We start from the raw sequence: 23,764 nt of genomic DNA on the forward strand, positions 1-23,764 counted from the left end.
GAAACTGTCAGAGCGCTGTGAGCGGCCGGCGTCTCTCCCCCCCGCACCACTCAGCCTCCTGTCACAGATCAGTAGAGCGGTGTGTGGGTGGAGACAGCGCTGTCACAGGAGGCTGAAACCTCCTCCCCGCACCGCTCGCTCAGCCTCCTATGACAGCTGTCAGGATGGAGAGCGGGTACAAGCAGCCAGTGATCGCTGAGTGTTTGTACATAATTGAGGACATGGTATGTTGACTATATCCTCAATTATGAATGAATGGAAAGTGGTCTACATCAGCTCCTGTTCATTCATGATTGTGGTAATAGTAAATACACTCTGTCCTCATGTTATGAATGAACAGGAACACTCAGTATAGAGGATTCCTGTTCATTTATAACAGTGGCTGCAGAAAAAAAGAGATTGAGGACTCTGTGTTCTCAATCTCTTTTTCTATTTTAAAAGGGAAATATCAGGGGTCTGTTTAGATCCTTTTTTAAAGTAAAAATAAAAATATTTTATAAAAATGAATAAATAAAAATTATAAAAACTTAATGAAAAATAAATAAGATTAAAAAATTTGAAAAAGTTAGAATAAAAAATATTTTCAGTCTGACAATTTGTTTTCATTTCGGTTTCCTTTTGGTTTTGAAATGTTCATTTCGGTGCCCCTCTGCGCACCACTATGTGCGGTATCAACACGTTTATATATGTATAAAACAATAGTAGGAAACTACTCACAAATGTAGAAGAATTATGCGCTTCATAAAGTCTCCACAATGCGATGAGAAATATAAAGATCCAAGTGAACAATTATGAAAAAACCTCGGTGTGGCAATGAACGCTGATGGGGCAACAGAGGATAACGCGTTTCAAGAGGATGCCCCCTTCATCAGATCCTCCAATACCGAACTAGCTTGGCTCTATAAGACTTGAATGGCAGCCAATCACAGCACCAAGTTATCATTGGTAGATGAGAGCACCAGTCAGGTGCAAAAAATCCAGATCTCAGCTACTCGCTCTGTTTCCTCTTAGGCTGCCGGCACACTTTGTGAGGATTTGACATCAGCTCCACAGCATACAGTCAATTAACTATATGCCACAGCACAAGCTAGGAAGGGAAGGGTTTCGAGTCTCCTCTGTGCTCAGACATTCATAAAACTGTCAGATAACAAAGGTGTTGTCATTGGATTACATTAACGACATTTAAAAGCTTTGTTAATTGCCATTATGCCCTCAGCCAGCAGCCTAGACGCATTGTCCATTGTCAGTCTTGAGCTCAGACAGGAGACAGTCCAGCCTCCCTTGGGGCCGTACAGTCTAGCATTGGGCTGTCATTTTTCCTCTCCCTGGAGAAAGAATACGAGTGAAAAAAAGCACACACACCTATCCCTGAACTGTAAAGATGCAGTATTATAATAACAAGATGTACAATCTATCTGAATGAAATTTGGTTCGCTAAAGCCTAGTGTATCATAAACAGCTGCCATGATTATCCTATTTTTTTCAGCTTTTGTTGCCGATCTCCAACAGCCTCTTTGGAACTACTTCCTGTCAAAATGCATTTGCTTTAGTGGCCGCTTCTTGGCAGTAGCTATGTACAATAAGTGTTGGCATGTCCGCTTATGTCTACTGGAAGCACACATGACAGGGTGACAACACTGGAGCACAACTGGGAAACAGGGACAGTACGTTACCTTATAACGGTTACCTTCCTCACCAAGGAAACCGCAAAATTACTCATCCACTCTCTTGTTATCTCTCGTCTTGACTATTGTAATTCCCTCCTCATTGGCCTTCCACTACACAGGATATCCCCCCTTCAGTCTATCATGAATGCAGCTGCCAGACTCATCCACTTGACCAACCGCTCAGTGTCTGCAACCCCCCTCTGCCAATCCCTGCACTGGCTTCCACTCGCCCAGAGGATAAAATTCAAAATATTAACAGTCACTTATAAAGCCATCCACAACTCTGCCCCCGGATATATCTCAGACCTTGTCTCAAAATATCACCCTAACCGTCCACTCCGCTCTTCCCTAGACCTCCTGCTTTCCAGCTCCCTAGTCAACTCCTCCCATACTCGCCTCCAGGACTTCTCTAGAGTCTCTCCCATCCTCTGGAACTCTTTACCCCAACCTGTCCGTCTATCTTCCACCCTGACTGTCTTTAGGCGATCCCTGAAGACTCTTCTCTTCAGGGAAGCCTATCCCACCTCAACCTAACCACTGAACCATCACATTCTCAAACAATTCATCCCCACACAGCTACCTCCTCATGTATCATTTCCCCCTCCTCTTTCAGATTGTAAGCCCTCAGGGGCAGGGCCCTCCTTACCATCCTGTCTTGAATTGTATTGTAATTGTAATGTCTTCCTTACATTGTAAAGCGCTGCGCAAACTGTTGGCGCTATATAAATACTATGTAATAATAACAGGTAGTGCCTGAACAAAGGCTTTCATGGCCGGATCACCAGATATTATCTTAATGAAAGCAGTATATTTCAAATGATTGGAAATGGCTTTTGAGATTAAGACCTGGTTCACATCTGAGCGTTCCCAGGGTCACATCTTTGCAGCAAAAAAGATCCTGCACCTTTTTTGTGCGACAAGCAACCCTCGTTTTTTTCTGTTGCGTTTGGGGCTGAAAACCACGCAAATTGTGAGCCTCAATTGGGTTGCCATTAGAAATGGCACAACAAGAGCGTTTTTGCGTTTGCGCGCAATTCTGCAAAAGCTCAGATGCGAACCAGACCTTAGAAATATAAATTCAGATTGTTACTAATGCCCATTTTTGACTGGTTCTCCTAAATGTGCATGTTTTACAATAGCAGTCACCTACAGCACTAGCTACATGAACAGGAAGAGAATGCAGGGAATATTGCCTCCATAATATACACCGTTCAGCCTTAACATTATAAACACCCGTATTTAGTAGCTCCCCCTTTTGCCACCAATACAGCCCTGACCGGTTGAGGCATGGACTCCACTAGACCTCTGAAGGTATGCCGTGGTATCTGGCACCAAGCCATCAGTAGCAGATCCTTTAAGTTGTGAGGCGAGGCCTCCATGGATGGGGCTTCTTTTTTCTACCGCTTCCCACAGATGCTCAATTGGATTGAGATCTGGAGAATTTGGAGGCCAAGTCAACACCTTGAACTCATTGCGTGCTCCTCAAACCATTCTTGAACCATTTTTGCAGTGTGGCAGGACGCATTATCCTGCTGAAAGAGGCCTCTGCCATCACGGAATACCATTTCCATGAGCGGGTGTACTTGGTCATCAACAATGTTTAGGTTGGTGGTATGTGGCAAAGTAACGGGGCATGCTTGGATGCCTAATAAGAAAGCCAAGCAGTAGCTGCTCACTTTACACGTGCATAAGCTGAAACATGAAGAGTTGTATGAGCCGGAAAGGGAGAGGGTGTCACTCCATTGACTCATTCAGCTGTGTGTGCCTTGAATAGCTAATTATATTACAGCGAATTGACACATAGTATTGAAATGACTATACAAAGGTGGGGAGGGGGGACTGACTTGATTGTGCCACCTGCTGGCTTAAAGTGGTAGATGCAGAATAGGCAATATTTTATCCAAAACCCAATACAAAAATAATTGTAATAATCCCAAACATAATAAATCATAAATATACAAAAACACTTTAAGTTTCCATTTCATCTACTTTTCTTGTACCTACAAAATAATGTACGCTTGGGAATTATGGGACACAGTTTAGGATATCTTGGACATTTATTTTCATTAATAGTCACGTGCCCTTTTGATGTGATCATCGTGTTTCATAATGGATTTTTATTTCACCTTTCAGGCACTGGATGGTGACCGGAATGTCCTTAACAAGATGAAGAAGTCTGCCAAGGCCAAACACAGCGCAGGAGAAGGTGTGTTATTGTACACTGTATGCACATATTGTTTGCCTGTGTTGTCTCTGCTGTCACGCACTCATCTCTCCCACGTAACTAAGAAGAACATTATACAAATTACATACAGTGAGGAAAATAATTGATCCCCTGCAGATTTTGTAAGTTTACACACTTGCAAAGAAATGAAAGGTCTATAATTTTTATTAGGGATGCACCCATACCGGTATTTTGGTATCGAGTACCAATATTTTTTTCTGCGGTACTCGCTGATAGCGAATACTGAGTACCGGAAGTCCCATTAAGGAAGCCAGGCGGCGTGTAATGACTTGCCACCTGGCTTCCTGATTAGCCGGGCGGCGCGTAAAGACTCGAGTAAGCATGGAGCCGGCTTTCTGGCCAATAAGGAAGCCGGGCGCCGTATCATGAGGTGACGAGGGAGCATGAAGCCAGCTTCCCGATCAATCAGGAAGCCGGGCAGCGCGTCATTACACACTGCCTGGCTTCCTGATTGGCCAGGAAGCCGGGCAGTGTGTAATGACTCACTGCCCAGCTTACTGATACAGGAAGTATCGGGCTAGGCATTGGAGCATTTGGGCGAGTACGAGTGCTCGCCCAAATACTCGGCATTGGCACCGATTTGATGATGCATGTTCTTGATGATCCATTACAATCAAACAAGATACACTGAACAGCTTAAATTAGTGTCTTGCTTGGATCCTATGCCATCCTGATCTCTATTCACTGCCTGCTTGTGTGCAGGGAGGACCTGGATGATGCACATCAGTACAAATGATAACCCAGCAGTGCCGGACACTGAAGAGAATTTAGGTCATTTCAGACCCAGCAGCTGGTTGTCTTTCCTCGCTGTAAAGATAATTATTAGATATATGTCTGTCAGTGAAGACCGAATTTTTTTACAATGAAAAATCCAACAAAAAATTATTTTGTATCTAAAATGGCAATATAATGTAATACGGTTTTCTACCAACAAGGATGTGTCTGGACTATTGGGTTTCTTCACCTCTAGTATTCTGTGTTTTTCACTAGCACCAGTGCCCAATAGCTTAAGAAGTTGACAGATTTCTTACCTGATCCCCTCTCCCGCAAGTTTCCTCTAGGCTACAAGTCCGACACCCACAACCTCCCCCCCCCCCATCCTCAGGTGGTCGGAGCCCACTGATGTCAAGAAATATAATGCAGGGCCCATAGCCCTTCATTATACATTAGGATGCCAAGGGCCAGTCTAAAAGCCAGAGCATAGGGGGGTGAGTGCCAACTGCCAGGCGGAGTGGGGGTCAGGTAAGTAAAACTGCTTTTGCTGATACCCTAAACAAGCATTTTGATCTAAGGTATCATGAATTTGCCTATAGGCAGGAGAGTTATCAATAGGAAACGTCATCAATAGGAACAGTCAACTCATATAACAAGGGTAGGCAAGCTTGGCACTCCAGCTGTTGTCCCATGAGGCATTGCAAGACTCTGACAGCCACAGACATGACTCCCAGAGCCAGAGGCATGGGATTTTTAGTTTAACCACAGCTGGAGTGCCGAGCTTGCATACCCCTGTCATATAAGGTCATTTACACATCACAATACTCTAAGCAGCGTAGTGGCTTAGTGGTTAGCACTTCTGCCTTGCCGCACTGGGGGTCCCCGCTTTGTATCCTTGTCAGGACACTATCTGCATGGAGTTTGCATGTTCTCTCAGTGCTTGCGTGGGTTTTCTCTGGGTACTCTGGCTTCCTCCCACACTCCAAAAACATGCTGGAAGCTTAATTGGCTCCTGTCTAAAATTGGCCCTGTATGTGTGTGCAATAGGGACCATGGATTTTAAGCTCCTCGAGGGCAGGGACTGATGTGAAGGTGCAGTATGTAAACAATTGAGTAAGTTGTTGGCGCTATATAAATACCAATAATAGCAAAACAAGGAGTTGTGTATGCAATGTGTAAAACAGGTCTGGCCCTGGCTTTGTGGTTTTTAGAGGCTACACTGCACTAGGCACTCTGCATAGTGAAGAGATGGGAATGGTGATGTTTTAGGCAAGTATAAAATACACCAAAGCATTCATAATGTAAAAAAATAAAATGGGCGCAGTCCCTTCCTACCCCCTTTTATATCATATTTCGATTTTCAAAGCTACTGCTCTTTCATTCAGGTACAATTCAGGCAAATTGTCCTTATGTGGGTGAGCAGAGAGCACATAAGAAAGCGGCTAGCCTTACCGATATATTCTTAGCAACAGAGCAAAAACATTAGCATTTGTGACCCCCCAAACAGATGTCGTGTCATTATGTTTCATTCGCAGGTGAGCCAGTTCCAAATGTATCCTTTATTAACTCTACTATAAAATCTACATAATATAATTGTGTCGTGTGGCTCCTAGTCCGTATTCAGCACCCTGGACAGGGCACGGGACGTTTGGCAGCCGTTCTCCTGTATTCATTCAGCAAGCTGCTGCAGTCAGCTGCTTTGACTTCACAGAGTTTTACTAAGAAAAATGGCTTTGATAAGCAAACGCAAATTGCCTATAATATTTTGCATACTTAAAGGAAAATACAATTGCTGAAGACAATTTGATTTTTGCCTGTATTAGAGCCAACAGGGTATGTGGGACTAATCTGTGCAGTCTAATCTGACTAAACTTTTTAGGTTTTCCTACAGTCGGCTCACGAACGTGTTAGTTCCACAAGGCCTCCTGGCAGGGGTCACATGACCATTGCCTTGGGATTGGACAGATGCCTAAGGAATGTGGAATTACTTCATACCAAAGGGTCCCCCATTGTAATATTTTCCGATATAATGTAGACTTTATAGTCAAATTTAGGTTATTAGTTTTTCTGTCTCAATATGTTTATTGAAGTATTGTAAATCACATACATAGAAAAGAAAATGGTTCACATTGCTTCATTACAGTAGATCATCGTTAAAACAATGATATCACGTAGAATACTACTGCATAGTAAATGAATGGGCAATCATAGAGCAGGTAGGCGTCACAACTGTAACCATTTACCAAAAAACATCAGGTGTGGCAGCTGTGTAGTTAAGCAGGACTTCACTTCCTAGAGGTGAATCAGTTTAAGCCCATTAACAGAGGACAGGGGGAAGGCCCCTAAGAAAGTTAAGCATGAAAAGAGGGGATAGAAGAAACTGAAGAGTAGTAGTAGTATCAGGTGTACCCATACTACTAAGTGGGTCCCAGATCATGCTAACACCAGCCACCTTAATTAGTAACGGAAACTGCATTTCCCCAACCCATGGTCCATAACCAATCAGTCTCCCGTCCTGCCTTCAGATACCTCGATAACTCATGCGGTCCATCCCAGGATGACGAGACGGGAGCCATGGCTCCCAAACACCCAAATGTTTGTCCTCCAAGATGCTAGACAGCCGTTCATTAAGCATGATATTGTCTAATCTAGGTTATTCGTTTTTCTTTTCTTTTTTTTTTTTTGCAGAGCTCAGTTCCTCTATGCACACATGCGGCCCATTGGCATTTATTTTACAGCCTTCAGAGCCCCGTGCAGACAGTAATCAAGCCAGTGAAGGAAAATATTCTTTAGACTGGCTCCTAGTAGTTTGGTTTATTAATTTGGCCCTTTTTTTATGCTGTTCATCCCTTTTTACAAAAAAATTTTTGATCTTTTTTATAATGGATCTTGCAGAGAAAAATATCAATGTGGTAGAATCAATTTCTATGCATGTAGGGAGCACAAAGATGGAAGTATTGATTTCTAAATGGGCTCTAATAGCTGTGATATCTACCAGTCTTGTGTAACGGGACTACAGTCTATACGGTGATTGTCTCTTGCAGCATGTCCCTATTCTTCAACAACTCTTGTAGCATATCTGCAGTCTTTGACCATAGCCTGTAACATGTCTGCAATCTCTGACCATCTCTTGTAGAATTTCTGCAGTCTTTGATCGTAGCATGTCTGTAGTGTCTGATCATCTCTTGTACTATGTCTTCAGTTTTTGACCATCTCCTGTAGCATGTCTGCAGTCTCTAACCTTCTCTTTTAGAATGTCTGCAGCCTCTGACCATCTCCTTGTAGTACGTCTTCAGTCTTTGACCATCTCTTCTAGCACGTCTTCAGTCTTTGACCATCTCTTCTAGCAAGTCTGCAGTCTTTGCTCATCTCTTGTAGCATGTCTGCAGTCTCTGCCCATCTCTTGTAGCATGTCTGCAGTATCTGCCCATCTCTTGTAGAATGCCTGTTGTCTCTGATGATCTCTTGTAGTATGTTTGCAGTCACTGACCATCTCTTGTAGTATGTCTACCGTCTCAGCCCATCTCTTGTAGCATGTCTGCAGTCTCTGCCCATCTCTTGTAGTATACCTGCAGTCTCTGACCATCTCAAGACAATTGGGTCTATGAGCCCTACATTGTATGTGAGGAAATCAGTGAGTTTCCGACTGCCAGAGCGTAGGGGGAGGGGAGAGGCTGCAGGCACCAGTCTTGAAGCCTGTGAGAGTGGAGATTAGGTAAGTAAAAGTTATATACTCAAGTACTCTAGACAGCCCCACTGTAAGGGGAGTATGTTTTTTTTTGTTCCCCCGCCGATCACCTTTAAATCATTGGGCAGGTAGATCGGTTCCTATACATTTTTATTAAGTTTTTAGTGGTTAGCTCTGGGTATCACTTTATTTGATTATGGACTAAATTAGCCTTCAAGTTTGTGAAGACCAGAGGTATTATGTTAGCTTTAAGGGTTTATGGTGGGGGAGATGTAAATGGTTAACAGTGTGGAAAATGCTGCAGAATATCTTGTGTAAATATGTGAAATAAATCCAATGTTGACCCAGCTGACAGTTATACTGTTTCCCGTAATTCACCTCCTAGCTCTGTCTTTTCATTTTAGAACACATCACACACCTCGAGGTTTATATTGCCACACTGGAAAAGCTATCCTCAAACTGCCGGGATAACGGGGAGGAAGCTCTGAGCAACGCTTTCAGTGCCTTTGCTGAGTTGTCCAAGGAATTGTTGACCCCAATGAAGAACTTGGTATGGTTCAAAGGGAAAGTATAAAGTATTTTCAGTGGGGACATATTTTTGTTGTTGTTATTGCAGTGCAGTACATTTCCTAAACTTTTAAAGATATATAAAAATGTGCCCAGCTGACATGAGTCTTTATACTGAATAAATCTATACAGAATCAGTGTGCTAATAAATACAATTTTCCAAATCACAATGATATGTATAAAGTGCACCGTGCAACAATAATCCAATCCGGATAAAACACACACAGTGTAGCAATATTTGTAATAAAGTGTTCAAAGTGCTTCCCGCTGTGAATTTCACACCAAAGAAATGGTGAATCAAAAAGTCCCCGCATAAACAGATTAACGACACTCTCTCCTAGTGTACCGTGCATGATGATTTTATAAATCTCCACCAGCCTCTGTGAAGCCATACACCCAGCGGGGGGAAAAGGCCTTTTGTGTGAAATTCACAGTGTGAAGCACTATGAACACTTTATTACAAATATTGCTACACTGTATGTGTTTTAGCTGGATTGGATTATTGTTGCACGGTGCACTTTATACATATGATTGTGATTTGGAAAATTGTATTTATTAGCACATTGATTCTGTTTCTATTTATTCAGTATGAAGACACATTTCAGCTCGGCACAGTTTTATATAATTTTTTTTATTTTATCACCTTCATTGATACTAGTGCCTGGTAGCTTTGTTGTGATATTTCCTAAACTGTAAGACTGGACTGTGTTCAGGTTATGAATATCCAGTAATATATAGTTATATTATGTAACAAGCAGTAAATGAGTTTTGCAGCAAGCCCTCACTGACCTCTGTAGCTGCAGGTACTGTGGAACAACGAATCATTAATGTTCTCAACAGAAGTACTGGAAAAAAATCCAAGTCTCTTCTCTGCAGCAGCTCAGCTCAGCATGCTCCCCCTCCCAGCAGTAACTCGGTAGCTCAGCATCCCCCTGCTCCCCCTCCTAGCATTGGTTTAGCAGCTCAGCTCCCTGCTTCCCTCCCAGGATTGGTTTAGCAGCTCAGCTGCCTGCTAACCTCTCAGCAGCTTATCTCCTTACCTCCTACTACCCTGTTTAACAACTGCTGAGATCAGGCACACAGGGGCGCCTGCTTTCAGCAAGTCAGCCAACCCACAGACTGCTATTGTGAGGAGGAGTACGTGAGCACAAGCATTGTGTAGCACTGCAAAGCGGGAAGAAGAGCCTGCCTATGTAATAAGTATTTTGCCCTCATGTACATTTAAAATTACATTCTATATACTGCCCCCGCCAACTCCCATCCAACCTTCTGGTGAGACTGTCTCAGTGACCCGTAAGGTCATTCTTGGACAGTAGAATGGTAGGTGGTGGGGTTAACCATGAAGTTAGAGATAGCTGGGCTCTTGTAACAAAAAAGGAGAGCACCCACTCCATGTGAAGGATCGTTTAATAATTTGCTTTTAAAAAATGGTAATGTACTCATAAGAGAAAAGTAGTAAAGGTAATAGTAAGCCTTTAGTGGTGTCTACTCTTAGGCATTACTTTTAAAAAGTTGAAAATCGGACACAGTTTAAAGTTATGTAAGCTGTTATGTAGGAACACGAAGAGAAATGCTGTGTAATATATGCACTGAAAGCATGCTGACGAGTGTGAGACTGTGTGTGAGAAATGATTTAAATAATTTGTGTAACAGTCGCTCATCTGCATATTTGTCTTCATTTATCTTACACAGCTGCAGAGTTTTAATCACAATATTAATTACTTTCTGAACTCGCTGGTCAAAGGAGATCTGAGGGAAGTAAAAGGGGTAAGTTACAGCAAAGCAGCAATACAGAAAGTAGCAGTTTGACTGTAAGCTCCTTTAGGTGCAGAATCTAAGCAGGGGACCCCTTTATTCCAAAATGACACAGTGACAGATTATAGTGAGAGATTAACATTATCACTGAGGAATAAGCCCCTCTTGCAGAGTCCCCTTATTACTGAGCAGTCATAGGTGTTTCAGCTATACGGTTCTATGAGGGAGGGGAAGGTCAATGACACTGTACCCCTTTCACCTGCCATCAGGAGTGGACATTCTCTGCAAATAGGAATTGCAGTAAATTTAGGGAAATTAACAAAAACTGGAGCAGACAGAATCTGAAGCAAATGAGATGGCATCCAATCGGCTTCTAGCTTTCATTTTCAAAGTTTAACTGCGCAGGCTGAAGATAGAAGCTGATTGGTTACTATGCATAGCTGCTCCAGATTCTGTCCCTGTTTTAGTACATTGCCTCCAATATGTCTGTGAAGGTTCTCATTCATCCAGGTCAGGGTGTATATGGTATCATGGTATATCTGATTCAAGAAATATAGAGCAAGTCCAGTTGCCTTGACTGATTTTTTACAGATATTGCCTCCAATGTCTCTCAATGCTCAGGAATTCCCTGATAAAGGCACAGCTGTAGAGCACATGAGAGCATCATTATGCTTGCACTTGTGATGTGTAGGAATGATCGCAATTACCAATTTTACCATCAACAACATTTCAATGAAGTGGCAGCTGAATTTCACTGATTGAGCTGCATAAATAAAACTTTGTTGGAATTGTTTTTTCTTCGGAGGGTGTTTTTTTGGGTTTCTCTTTAGGGAAGTTTATTTTTTTTTCTTTAAATTTGTTATTATTACTGTTTTTTTTTCTTCTTTCTGTGAAAAAAATAAAGCAAAATATTATTACTAATGATGGGTCAGGTTTTGTGGCACAATAATAGATCCTGGATAGTTTCAATGGCCCCTAATAGAAGCTCCTTTTTCCATCCATTGCACCCTTAAAAACTTCCCAAAAAACACCTTAATTTCTCCTTTCCCATTGACACCTATACTTTAATGTCACCAAAATCTTCTGATTGTTGCCCAAAATTTTTTTTAGTTTCTCTGTTGAATTAGCAAAACAAATGATTATCCGCGCTATAGTGCTCTACCAAAACTCCTCAATAACACCCTATTGACAGCTGCAGAGATAGAGAGAAGCTATATAAACTTCTCCCACAATATATTAAACAAAAAACACTGCGCTATCTCTAATATTATAAAACTCTAAGTGCATATACTTAGTGACAATTATACAAAATGTCCGCTCCAACTTATATATAGTCCATATGAAAATATTCCCAAAATTAATATGATCAAAAATAAATGTGATGAAATCCTTGTGTTCACTTTCTTTGCATCAGTGAGTCAAATAATAATTGCATATAAAGTTCCACAATCACTCGTGACTTCTGTGCTTCAATTCCTCGTCAATTAATCACCAGTGATCCACCTGCAGGTGCACAAACACTAGCACACTCACCAGATAATTCTGACCACCCAGTGGTCTTCAAAACGCTCTGCAAAATTCCCTGGTGTCCGATGCCTCCCTCTCCACTGAATCGCCAACAGCTGAAAATGATGAATCTGCTCGAGGTCTCTCCCAACTCTCTCTTAAGGTGCCCATACACTGCTCGATTCTCGTACAAGAATTGCGGGAAATCCCGCGATCGTACGAGAATCGAGCAGTGTGAACGAAGACGTGCGACTGTTTCTACGGTACGGTCGCACGTCTTTTGTCTAAGGCGCACACTAGAAAACCAGCCGAAAATCGTACGATATTCGGCTGGTTTGAACGGTGCGCGGGAGACAAATGCCGAACAGGCCGGTGTGCGCACGTGCACACTGCCCGTTCAGCATTGCAGTCATCGGAAGCCCGCCCCTCAGGGGGGCGGGCTTGCGATGATCGAGAGTACGATCTGCCTGTCCAAGATGGGCAGATCGTACGTTTTTTTTAAAATTACTTTACAACCATCGCAAGACTAAGGTCTTGCGATGGTTGTAAAGTGTATGGCCACCTTTATCCACTCAAAATAGAAAACCAAGATGGCTGAATGTACAAAGCTTTACACAAGGATTAAAATCTTTATTTTCAGCCATGCGATTGTAGTTTGTAAACCTCGGTAAACTAAGCTACAAAATAATGCCACTGTTTGAAAATGGGTATTCTTAACCTGGTATGTTAGCTTTGTGATTGAGGCGATTTTGATCCAACTCAGTAGAAGAATTGTACTAGGCTGGTAAATGTATTTCTGTGTTGACTTTGTTTTTGTTCTTTCTTATAGGATTTAAGAAAGCCTTTTGAAAAAGCTTGGAAGGATTATGAAAACAAGTTGTAAGTTGGAAAATATATCTGTATGTGGTGTTGTTGTGCAGTAGAAGGCTACATTCACACAGGGCTCTTATATGCATCTAGGGACTCCTGCACCAGGAACCTGCAGATTTTTGTGGCAGGAATCCCAGGTGCTTCCTTACCTTGAATGTGCACATTGGCCGCATCTGTCCATGGCTGTCTGCCTTAATCGTACATGAAGTGATTACTTTTGGATGGGAATGGATGCTTGTCCCTGGATGCAGACAAATTGCGTCCAGGGACAAGCATCTATCTATGTATCTGAAGCCTAAGGGTGATCATTCATGGTGGAGTTTGGCTTGCCAGATAGGTACTCTCAACCCAAAAGAAAACTTCACAAAGCTTTAAAACTGAACTTCAGCCAAACTTCTAAATACAAAGATGGTATACACATATGAAAGCTGTTTGTATTGCGATTTGTATTCCTCATATTTTTATAGCTTTGTCCCACAGCGCGATTAGCTTGGAGACCCAACTTTTCTCTACTGCAGTCAAGTAATAGAACTTGGTCTTCTTTCTACCCCCAGACAGATTGAGTGAAGGAGAAGCAGAAGATTGACGAGTTCATCTTTCTGTATCTCTGCTGTTTTGCACAACAGCATTGCAGTGTGCATGCACAATGCACACCAGCTCACGCATTATGGACACCATAACTCATGCCTGCTGATGAGAATGAGCCCCTACTTTCCTGCTCCATTTATTGCCCAGTCCCAGTCCAAAGGTTTTGTTTTTTTTTGTAATTTTGGATACAGTGAAGATTCCAACCTGTCTTCTTTTAATTGCAGTTTGTATTCCCACTTCCTGTCTCTTTAATAGGTGGCAGATAGAACAGGACGTGATGGCAGATCTTCTCAACAAGAACACAGACAGCAATAAAATCATACCAGTTTTTATTGCCAAGTGTGTTCTCATCTGGTGTATGTCACCTCAATTTATTTCCAGGTGACCGTTATCAGAGAAAATCTTTTCAATAAGGACACACAGTATTTTATAACCTGAAAGAGAAATCTCCTAGATGGGACATGGATAGCATTTAAAACCTTTTAGAGGTTCTAACGCTCTCTATATCCAAAACTAAAAAAGTTGTATAGTTGCCCTAGAAGTCAATAATAAATTCCTTTGTTTTAGAGAGCATCCAAGTTTCTGAAAGATGTTTGGAAATTGTGGCTTTCCTTCTGCAGAGTTGTCTAGTAAGTGGATTTATGGTGCTTACTGTCAGGATGGTGTTTGTGTTTCAACAGCACTAAAATTGAGAAGGAGAAGAGGGAGCTAGCCAAGCAGTACGGAATGGTGCGGAATGAGGTGGCTGGAGGAGAAATTGCTGAGGAGCTGGAGAAAGAACGAAGGATGTTTCAGTTGCAGATGTGTGAAGTAAGAAATATATTCCTTTTGTGTCTACTCCATATGCCAAGATTATCATACTGTATAGAACGCCATTTCCCTGCATGGCTTACCACCCCCTATTGTCTATGAGTTCATTAAAGTGACCTTGCTGGATTGATCTGAACACAACTGAATTGTCTATGATGGATTTTTGGGCCAGTTCAGCATTTTTCTTTTGGGCAACTCAGCATTTTTTTGGCCAGATCAGCATTTTGAGTGAAAGACAACCAGGGGTGCTGCTGAACTAACATACACATTACCAGGATATGAGAATGTTCATGTATGGTAATATCTGATGAAAGAGAGAACGGATGGAACTCTGCTCATTAGCTAACATCTAAGATAGGTTTAACTTGTATGGCCAGTGTTTCCCATCTTAGCACAGACTACACATACATAACTATGAAGACCGTTGCAGTCTATATATGTAGCAGGATAAATCACTCATTGTCTTCATAAACTGAGGGCTGAGGTTTTATGATCTCCATGCTTGACCTCTTAGGTTTAACCGGCTGCCTCAGCCATTACAAGGGGGTTTTCATAACCTCCTGCAGCAAAGTAGTTGGAGGGGCTGAAGCCAAGTACTCCTGGCTACTAGGGATCCTCTTGTGGGGACCCCAACAGATAGCCAATGTGTGAGTTAACAAACCAGCATCCATCCATCAACAGTCTTAGTAAAATGACTAGTTATTGTGTTTTTTAACTTGCTACTGAATGTGTCTATGTACAGTAATTGTGTAGAAATAAAACACGATTCTGCGTATTGATATATTATTATTTGTTATTGCAGTATTTGATCAAAGTCAATGAAATAAAAAGCAAGAAAGGAGCCGACCTTTTGCAGAATCTCATCAAGCATTACACCTCCCAGTGCAAGTAAGAGTCCAGTATACTTACATTATAGACTAGCAATGTTTCCTGAATATACGCCAGTAGAATATTGTTGGTATCTATACAGGTAACGTTCCAAGTAAAACATGTAAGCTGCTATTGCTGACAATGCTGGTTACCTGGCTGTAATACTTTTGAATCTCACCCCAAAAACAAAGCAATAATGTGAGCTACTTAGGATTATAACTAGCTCACGGAAAGGTGCCCATGGACATCCACAGCAACACAAACATTTCCCAGCACACTCTCCAGCTAGTCAGTACTAAAAACAGAGGGGTTTTGTTGCAATTTTGCTTTTGCAAATATGTGATGCCACAATGCTGCTTCAATGCACCTTTGATAGTTTAGAATAACGGACAACACTATCTGCGCTCCCATCTTGGGACATACAGGGCAATGAATACATTGAGGGCAGGTATACCTTGGAGGTGTCCCCTTTCTCTCTAGGGTACAGCAACACACTAGAAGCCCAGACTATCTCAATGGTAGCCGAACACCTCCAGTGTGTCTGCACCAAATGCATCACAGCCAGAATGGCAGCTGCTCAGATCAGTTTATAACTAGCAAAAGAAACAGACCAGGAACAGGAAAAAAGTATATGTATCTTGCTGCACTCCTTACCGGATTTCTGTAATAAATACAGGTGGGTGCTTGGAGTGACCACGGTTGGCCCTGTGAAATAGTATGTAGATCTAAAGCAGGGGTGCCCATTAGGTAGATCATGATCTATCAGTAGCTCTCAAAGCTGATGCTGGTAGATCACGAAGGGTGTGAATGGCGGCCCTTTTATTCCATTTTGGACAAGGGGAGACAGCCAGCAGAGCGAGCAAGGAGAGACAGCCAGCAGAGCGACCAAGGAGAGACAGCCAGCAGAGCGAGCAAGGAGAGACAGCCAGCAGAGCGAGCGAGGAGAGACAGCCAGGAGAGCGAGCAAGGAGAGACGGGCAGTAGAGCGAGCAAGGAGAGACAGCCAGGAGAGCAAGGAGAGACAGCCAGGAGAGAGAGAGCAAGGGATGTTTTGTTTCCGTTGGTAGATCTCATGTAGCTCGTCATTTGAAAAGTAGATCTTAACACACAAATTTGTGGGTGCCCCTGATCTAAAGGATGTCACCAGCACACCAAGCTGTTTGTTTTCAGCAAATGTCCAATATTATTGACAAACGTTGTCATTCAATTGCAAGTACTTTCAGGGCCTCGCAGGGTCACCTTCATCAGGCTCCGAAAGTACTTGCAATTGAATGACAACGTTTGTCAATAAAATGGACATTTGCTGAACACAAACAGCTTGGTGTGCTGGTGACATCCTTTATATCGATAGACCAGGAACAGGCACACAGCAAAAGAAAAGCCGTTATTCCTTATGTTTATAGTAGTTCCTAGTTAGCGACTCATTGCCATTGAAAGTCATTGTATCCGCATAATAGCCAGGAAGTTATCATTTCAAACTGAAGAGGTCAGCAATGGCAGCCTACATATATTTCTCTTATAACATGTTTCCTTGAGGGCAGGCACTGTGATTGGGTATGTAACAGCTCTCTATGATATAATTAAGTTTCCTTAGATGATAGCATGTTGATGAAGAGTTTTAAGTCCTTGTACACATGTTGCAGAAGGGGGTGTCCCGTTATTCTAGGAATGTACTGTAAGCAACTGTGCAGAAGTCCTGTGCATGCTGAACTGAAGATGATTTTCTTTTGGTGTAGGACAGGCCTCCAGCCAAGGACAGTTTATGTTAAACTCCAGGTATACCATAAAACTCACAGATGCAATACATATAAGGGAGCTGTTATATCTGCCAAAGGATTTGTATTTCTGTCCATCCGTTTCTGGAGAGTGAAAGAAAAAGCGGTAGACTGATGAGCTCTTCTCTTTGCTCTCTTCTCCTATCAGCAGATCACTTGTTAGCACATGAATAGTGCAGTACACCTACCTAGCTTCCTCTTCCAGTCTGGGCTCTGCTGTACAGGGACTGCAAGAGGCTGACACAGGTCAAATTGAGGCACTTACACTGCTTGCATTCAAATGATAATTTAACGGCTGCACAGCTGCATTACTTTGTGTATGTTATATCTGCCTGCAATTCAGCTTTACAAATAAAGACCCTCAGGTATAAAAGAGCCTGAAAGAAGCATCATCTTTGTCTCCCATAGCAACCAAACAGTTTTTTTTCACACTATCGGATATTTAAAAAAAAAAAAGAAAAGCTAATCGGTTGCTGTGGTCAGTGCGAATGTCTTCCTGCGGGCCCTTTAATAGCCTTCATAGACTTCTTAATAGGTTGCTCATTCTGACCAACAAGACCCGTCACAACCTCTCCTTGTGAACGGCAGTGGGTATTATAAGGTAATTTCATGCCTGCCGAACAGCTCCACTCATGTGTATGCCCAAGGTGGCGATTTGATGCCAGAATAATGACTTATTTGTAGCTTTCTGCAGGAATGTTTACAAGCCACTGAAAAGCTGAAATCCTACATGGAAAGCCTGACTACAGAGCTGCAAATTGTGAGTACCTGTTCCAAAGCTGTTTACACACTGTGCTCAGGTTCTGTGGATGGTGCTATTTGCAGAGTCCAGACATATCAAGATACTTTATTTAAACTCTGCTTATTGTTACATTTGTAAAGCTGTTTTTCATAGTGACTCGGAGTGAGTGGACAGGATCCTATCAGCCCCCAGAAGGCCTGAACTCTGGAAGCTGTGCCCACAAAAGGCAAGCGGAAGGCAAAGCACTAGTTACCAATATTGCCTGTTTGCTCCCCGTTACTGACTTTACCATGCCTTGGTCTACACCGTGACTCTGCATGGAGGTGACCATCTTTGTAGAAGGGAAGCTCTGTGTGCCAGAGCTGCCCCCCAGCCCAATGGCTGGTGATCTCATAACTGGTGGGGGAATATTTAAGAAGCGGCAGGAGAGCACATATCTACAGAACAAATGAAGCAGAAGCAGGGAGATCCTTGTACTGCAGGTGTTCAGGTGCAGCTTCCTCTCCAGCAAGCCCTCAGAAGAACAGTGAGAAAAGCACACAAGTGACCTTACCAACAGTCACTCCATATCTAGTGAGACTAGTAATGTGGGGTATCAATGCCTTTTTATACATATACATCTATGAGACTGCAGAACAGGAGTTCCTAGATAGAGGGAGTGCACTGCCAAGGAATTCAAGTCAAAAGGTAGATTTTTAAGGGTACTGCTTAGACGCAATTAACGTTTCTAGATGTTCACTATGAGATCGCAACATTTTGCTCTGATGCCCCATGAATTGTAGTTGCACCTCCGAGTCTGGCATTTCTGGCAGAGACAGATTACAAGTCAATAACAATACACACACCTATACCTGAGCAGTAATGTGAAAGTTTTGTAATAACATGGATGGGAGTCAGATTCATACAAATACCAGTTCCTGAAGGGTTCAAAGCACAGGTCTGCTTTAGGTTTGAGAGGATTGCAGCCAGGATACCTGAAAGGGTTGGTAAACTTGGACCTGTCTAGTTAGTTCGGGAAGAATTATTGGGTTAAATGAGATATGAAGGCATCATAAAATAACAAGTGGGCACCATGCACCCCTCTAGCAGTGTAGCTTTGCATAGGATTCTAGCTTACATTGCCCCCATTTTGATTTTTATGTGACCGTTTTTCTCTTTTTGGGTACATAACATGGCAAGGGCTGTGGAAGTTGTGGAAGATGTAGCGGTGCGTCATTGGTAGCGACATCGCCAGTACATCCTTACCTGTCTGTAGTCTTACAATGGGAATGTGCACAGAAGGGTAACAATGTGACTGCTGCTTTTTAAGCCTCTGAGTGAGCATTGTCAACCTAGAATAAGAAATCCACGGACACAAACTGAAATCCCTTAATTGTTAGACATTTAATAAAGGTGTATTAAAAAATGTGCTTTTATTAATGACATGGGCATAGGCAAAGCTATATATAGTTAAAAGAAGAACTCCAGGCATACTCCAGGCATACAGATTCTTAATGGTCGAGGAGCCAGCCAGCTACGAGGATCAGGTGATTATAACTTTTTTTTTTTACCCCTAGACAAAAAGTAGCATGAGAGGCTAGCCCCATTGAAGGGGTTAAGAATTTTTATGCCCAGAGTTCTTTATGGGTTTGGAGTTACTTACACTTTAAGTGGGTCATATATTACTAGACATAAATGTCATAAGCCCATGTCAGGAGTTTCTGCTTTTTGTGTTGTTTGATGGGCAGACACTTATTGGAGAGAGATCCTTACCCAAGTTGTAATGCTGTACATATAATGAAACCTTAAGACACCATATTCTAAGAAGCAGAATGCAGGGGTGTGTTCAGACACAGAGCAGAATCTTGAAACCACACCATCCATCCTTTACGCCCAGTAATTAGCTTACTCCTTTCACTCCCTGCTCCCCTGAGGCTGTCCAGAGACAGACTGCCGCAGGTGAATGAGAGGTCTGTGCAACATCCGGCTGACTCTGCGTGATGGATCATGCTAGTGTGTGACTTTACAGCCAAGATATTTCCTCAATGTCAGACACCCTGCACCATCTGCACTGGTGTCTGATTGCAATACATGTGTGAAAAGGTTTAAACCCTGTTATACACATGGGCAGGGTAGTTAACCCTTCAGTTTCACAGTAATGGAAAATTATACTGTATTTTCACTCCGGAGTTCAGATATTAATATAGCAACGTTTATCTAAAAAGGAATGTGATGAGCTTACTTGCTTAAAGTGGACCTAAACTCAAACAATGGGTTATCTTAAAGGGGACATCTAGAAATTGTAGTTGTGTCTTTTTTGTTTTAAATTCCTCCCTTGAGATTTGGTAAAGAGAATACTGTGCTGCTCACTGTTCTCCTTGCTGGGGAGAAAGCTGTACCTGAGGATGTGCCGTGCAAGGATCTCTCTGCTTCATTCATTGAGGATCTGCGCATTTTCCACCAATCCTTCTTGATATGGCTGCACCAGTCATCAGATAACCATCGGGAGAGCAGATCTACCAAAATGGCCAGCTTTGGACAACTTGCCGGACAAAGCATGGTAAGTTAGTAATGAGGAAGATATCAGCTGCAGCGGGAACACTTGTAATATTAGTGACTAGTCCTTTTCCCTCTGCCTGCTCTTGTTGGGAACAACTTCCACATTTCAGGTCTTCTTTAGGAGCTGTTGACATAAGCACAATTAGAATTAAAAAAAACAACAATTAAATTAAGTAATGACAAACAGCTAAATGTACAGTTGACATATATATGGACTGTTTTATATACTACAGTATTTACAAGTCCTGTGATCCGGGCCCTCCTCCCTAGATTTCAGCTTTAAATTGAAATTGTGCTTTACTCATATGATATAGCAACTTATTTGGTTAATTGAACCCCTTTCCCCCAGGGTAAAACATGATACTACATTAAATGAGTCTACATGGCAGCACTCATCAGGAAACTAGCATTGTAGTTACCCAGCACTGCATTGTGGGAGAAAAGAGAGTCACATTTATTATTATACAGGATCAATATAGCGCCAACAATTTGTGTTGCACTTTACAAAACTGAAGGAGACAGTACAGTTACCAATACAATTTTAGTACAGGAGGTAGGAGGGCCCTGCTCTTGAGAGTTGAAGATCTGAAAGTACTGTTATATTAAGATGGAATAGGCCTCCCTGAAGAGATGAGTTGTCCAGGATCGCTTAAAGATGGACAGAGTAAGAGATAGGCAGACACATTGGTGTAGGGAGCTCCAGAGGATGGGAGACACGCTGGAAAAATCCTGTATGCAAGGAGTTGACCAGAGCTGGAGAGCAGGAGGTCTATATTTCACTTCCTTCGCTCCTGCATAAACAGCAGAAGATTAAAATATTCATGTATTAATTTAATTTAGCAGTCAAACCCAGATGACTAATAAAATACTGTGAATGTACAGCGTCATGACCCACCCTCTATGAACAGTGCCCTGCAGTTACTGCATCACCCAGCACTGCTGGCTGGAATACTGACATGACTTAGCATGTCACATGACTGGCCAGAAACATAAAAAAAAAAGGTCAGTATTAAAAAAAAAAAAGCATATATTACCACAGCTGGGGACCCAGAGCCTGGAGTTGGCCCTAAAGTGCAAAAAAAATGTTTTTTTTTTACTTTTATGATGTAGTGTGCATTTAAAAAAAAAATATTTTTGAAAAGCTGGAATTTCCCTCCTAAGCTGAAGTCTTGTGGCATCCATATAAAGCATCTTCTATCAGTTCTAAAGTTAACACTTTTTATTCTCCATCCTGATACTGTATATAGATTTAAACACTTCCCTACTGAGTCCATTTCTGTTCTGCACCGTACACATTTATTCCAGATAAACATTTTGCTTTATACTAGATAAGGGAAAGAAGGGCAGAGAAGTGCATTCATGTGATTTGCAGACCGTGAATAAGAAAAAAATGTTGACATAAACATTGTTAAACAAAAAAGCCAACATCCCAGTTGATAGTTAGCTTTGCAGACAGACCAGGGCAGTTAAAGAAAAATCTTTTTAATGGATTATATTAGTTATGTATGTTGATTGTTTGTTCTGAATTTATTCCCCCCAAAATGAAATAATAAGTAAAATACAACTCTGCGATGCTTCTGTTTCCATAAGAAAAAGTATTGCTGACTCAGGTGTTTCTAGGGCAGCTGACATGCTTGAAGGGGAGAGCAGTGCTTCAATGCAAGATTATTAAAAAACAATAATGACCCCCTCCCACACTGAGCATGTTTGCCTCTAACACTGTCTACTATGTGTGAATGTCAGATCAAGACCAGTCAGGAGGAGGAGAAGAAGCAGCTGTGCTCTCTGCGGGATCTGCTCAGGCCTACTCTGCAGGTTGAACCCAAAGAGGTAAAGACCACCCAATGTTTGTGATGCTTCCTTCTAACCAAAAACCCTCTTTTTAGATCTCTGTCCTTTCACGCTGTCCTTTATTTAGACTGTCTATCTGTGGGAATTATGTGTAAAAAAATAAATCAAGTCAACTGGACTTGCTGTATTTTCGTTTTAAGAAGTTTCGCTGGTCATCCAACATGCTTTCTCAATTTTGAATTGAGAAAGCTAGTCGGATGACCAGCGAAAACTTCTTCAAGTAAAATAAAGGGGCCTCCAGATGCCTTGATTTATTTTTTACAGATATACCATGACCTGGATGAATGAAAACCATTACAGACATCTCTAGGAATTGTTTTAAATATAGATGGCATATCCTTTGGAATTTGTTTTATTTAGGCCAAGGTTGGCTAAATTATGACCCATGGCCTGGTATCCTACCTGCTGCTGAATGAATAGTTAGTAGCAAGTGCTGCCGTCCGATACTACTCATTTATGCAGGGGCCAATAAACAACAGCAATTACCGCTGCTGCCCAACACAGAACACAGCTTACCGTTCCCAGGGTGCAATGACAGCGTCCACTGCAAGGTGTACCGATGTGTCACTGAACCAGGCAGGCAAGCTGGCATTCTGTGGGCACCCTGGCTTTAAAGCTGCAAATGGCCCTGGTGTGGGACTGTGTTAAATAAAGATAATGGAGGTCTCACTGATGTGGTCCCTTTGAAATGTGTTAATATATAGGAGACATCTAAAGTTTTGTTGCATTGCTGAAGCCTGTTTTTGATTGTCTAAGTACAGTACTGATTGTGTGTCTCTGTGCAGGTTTCTGCTTGTGTCAGTACGGTCCTGATTGTATGTCGCTAGGGTGTTAATATGGCACTGATTTGTGTCTGTGGACACCTATCTGGTGTGCCAGCATGGTGCCGATGGTGACTGCTGGTATCAGTGCTGTCATGATTATGAATGCAGTCGTGTTTATAGTTGTATGGGTTTATATACACTTTAAGTACCGTTAGGCCACAGACCTGGAACAAGCTTTAAATGAGTGTCAGGAAAGAGTTAGACTTTTTTATATCTATATCAGGTCAGTGAATCAGACGGCATTGAAGCCAGTGCATCAGAGAGGGAACTAGGGTTCTCAAAAGGAGATTTTACCTGTAGCAGCTTTATTATTCTCTGCTGACTGATTTCCTTTAGGAGTTTGCTCTCCTACTGACCCTGTTAGATGGTCTGAAAATATGGTCACAATAGGTTATACAGGACCAATACAATGGTAAATCCAGTGAACACTATCATTTTAGTGCAGCTGTGTGTTTACTAGATAGCATCAGGAGCTCACCGATTGCTTTCACTGGCATTGCTCTTTAATATGCTACTGCTATATGCTCTCAGTCAAGCCTGCAGCAATTCCAAGCAAAACACATGTTAGAATATCAGATGCCATGCATTCAATTTATTAACTATATATAGCTGTATTATCTCCATTGTAGACAAAGCAGCTAAACTGCAGCTCTATCAACCAAGTAGCACGGGAGAGTGATGCTGTGTGTGGGAACTCTGTAGACAATGGATTCGCATCACTTTATTCTGTCCCCCCCCCCCTCTCTTATTCAAC

At 42.1% G+C, this 23,764-nt stretch overlaps 1 protein-coding gene across 5 annotated transcripts in view; it reads left to right on the plus strand.

Moving 5' to 3' along the window:
- The window catches only part of LOC108799051 (arf-GAP with SH3 domain, ANK repeat and PH domain-containing protein 1-like), a 130,599-nt gene that overhangs the window by 73,009 nt on the left and 33,826 nt on the right, over positions 1-23,764 (plus strand). For all 5 annotated transcript variants that reach the window (XM_018570865.1, XM_018570868.1, XM_018570867.1 and 2 more), the window contains exons 2-9: positions 3,801-3,873; positions 8,719-8,864; positions 10,574-10,648; positions 12,972-13,021; positions 14,281-14,410; positions 15,213-15,298; positions 17,740-17,815; positions 22,079-22,165. In XM_018570865.1, the coding sequence (XP_018426367.1) occupies positions 3,801-3,873; positions 8,719-8,864; positions 10,574-10,648; positions 12,972-13,021; positions 14,281-14,410; positions 15,213-15,298; positions 17,740-17,815; positions 22,079-22,165 (723 nt within the window). The remainder of the gene's footprint in view (positions 1-3,800; positions 3,874-8,718; positions 8,865-10,573; positions 10,649-12,971; positions 13,022-14,280; positions 14,411-15,212; positions 15,299-17,739; positions 17,816-22,078; positions 22,166-23,764) is intronic.

The sequence above is a fragment of the Nanorana parkeri genome, unplaced genomic scaffold (assembly GCF_000935625.1).
Source record: "Nanorana parkeri isolate BGI_ZX_2015 unplaced genomic scaffold, ASM93562v1 scaffold1617, whole genome shotgun sequence".
Lineage (NCBI taxonomy): Eukaryota > Metazoa > Chordata > Amphibia > Anura > Dicroglossidae > Nanorana > Nanorana parkeri.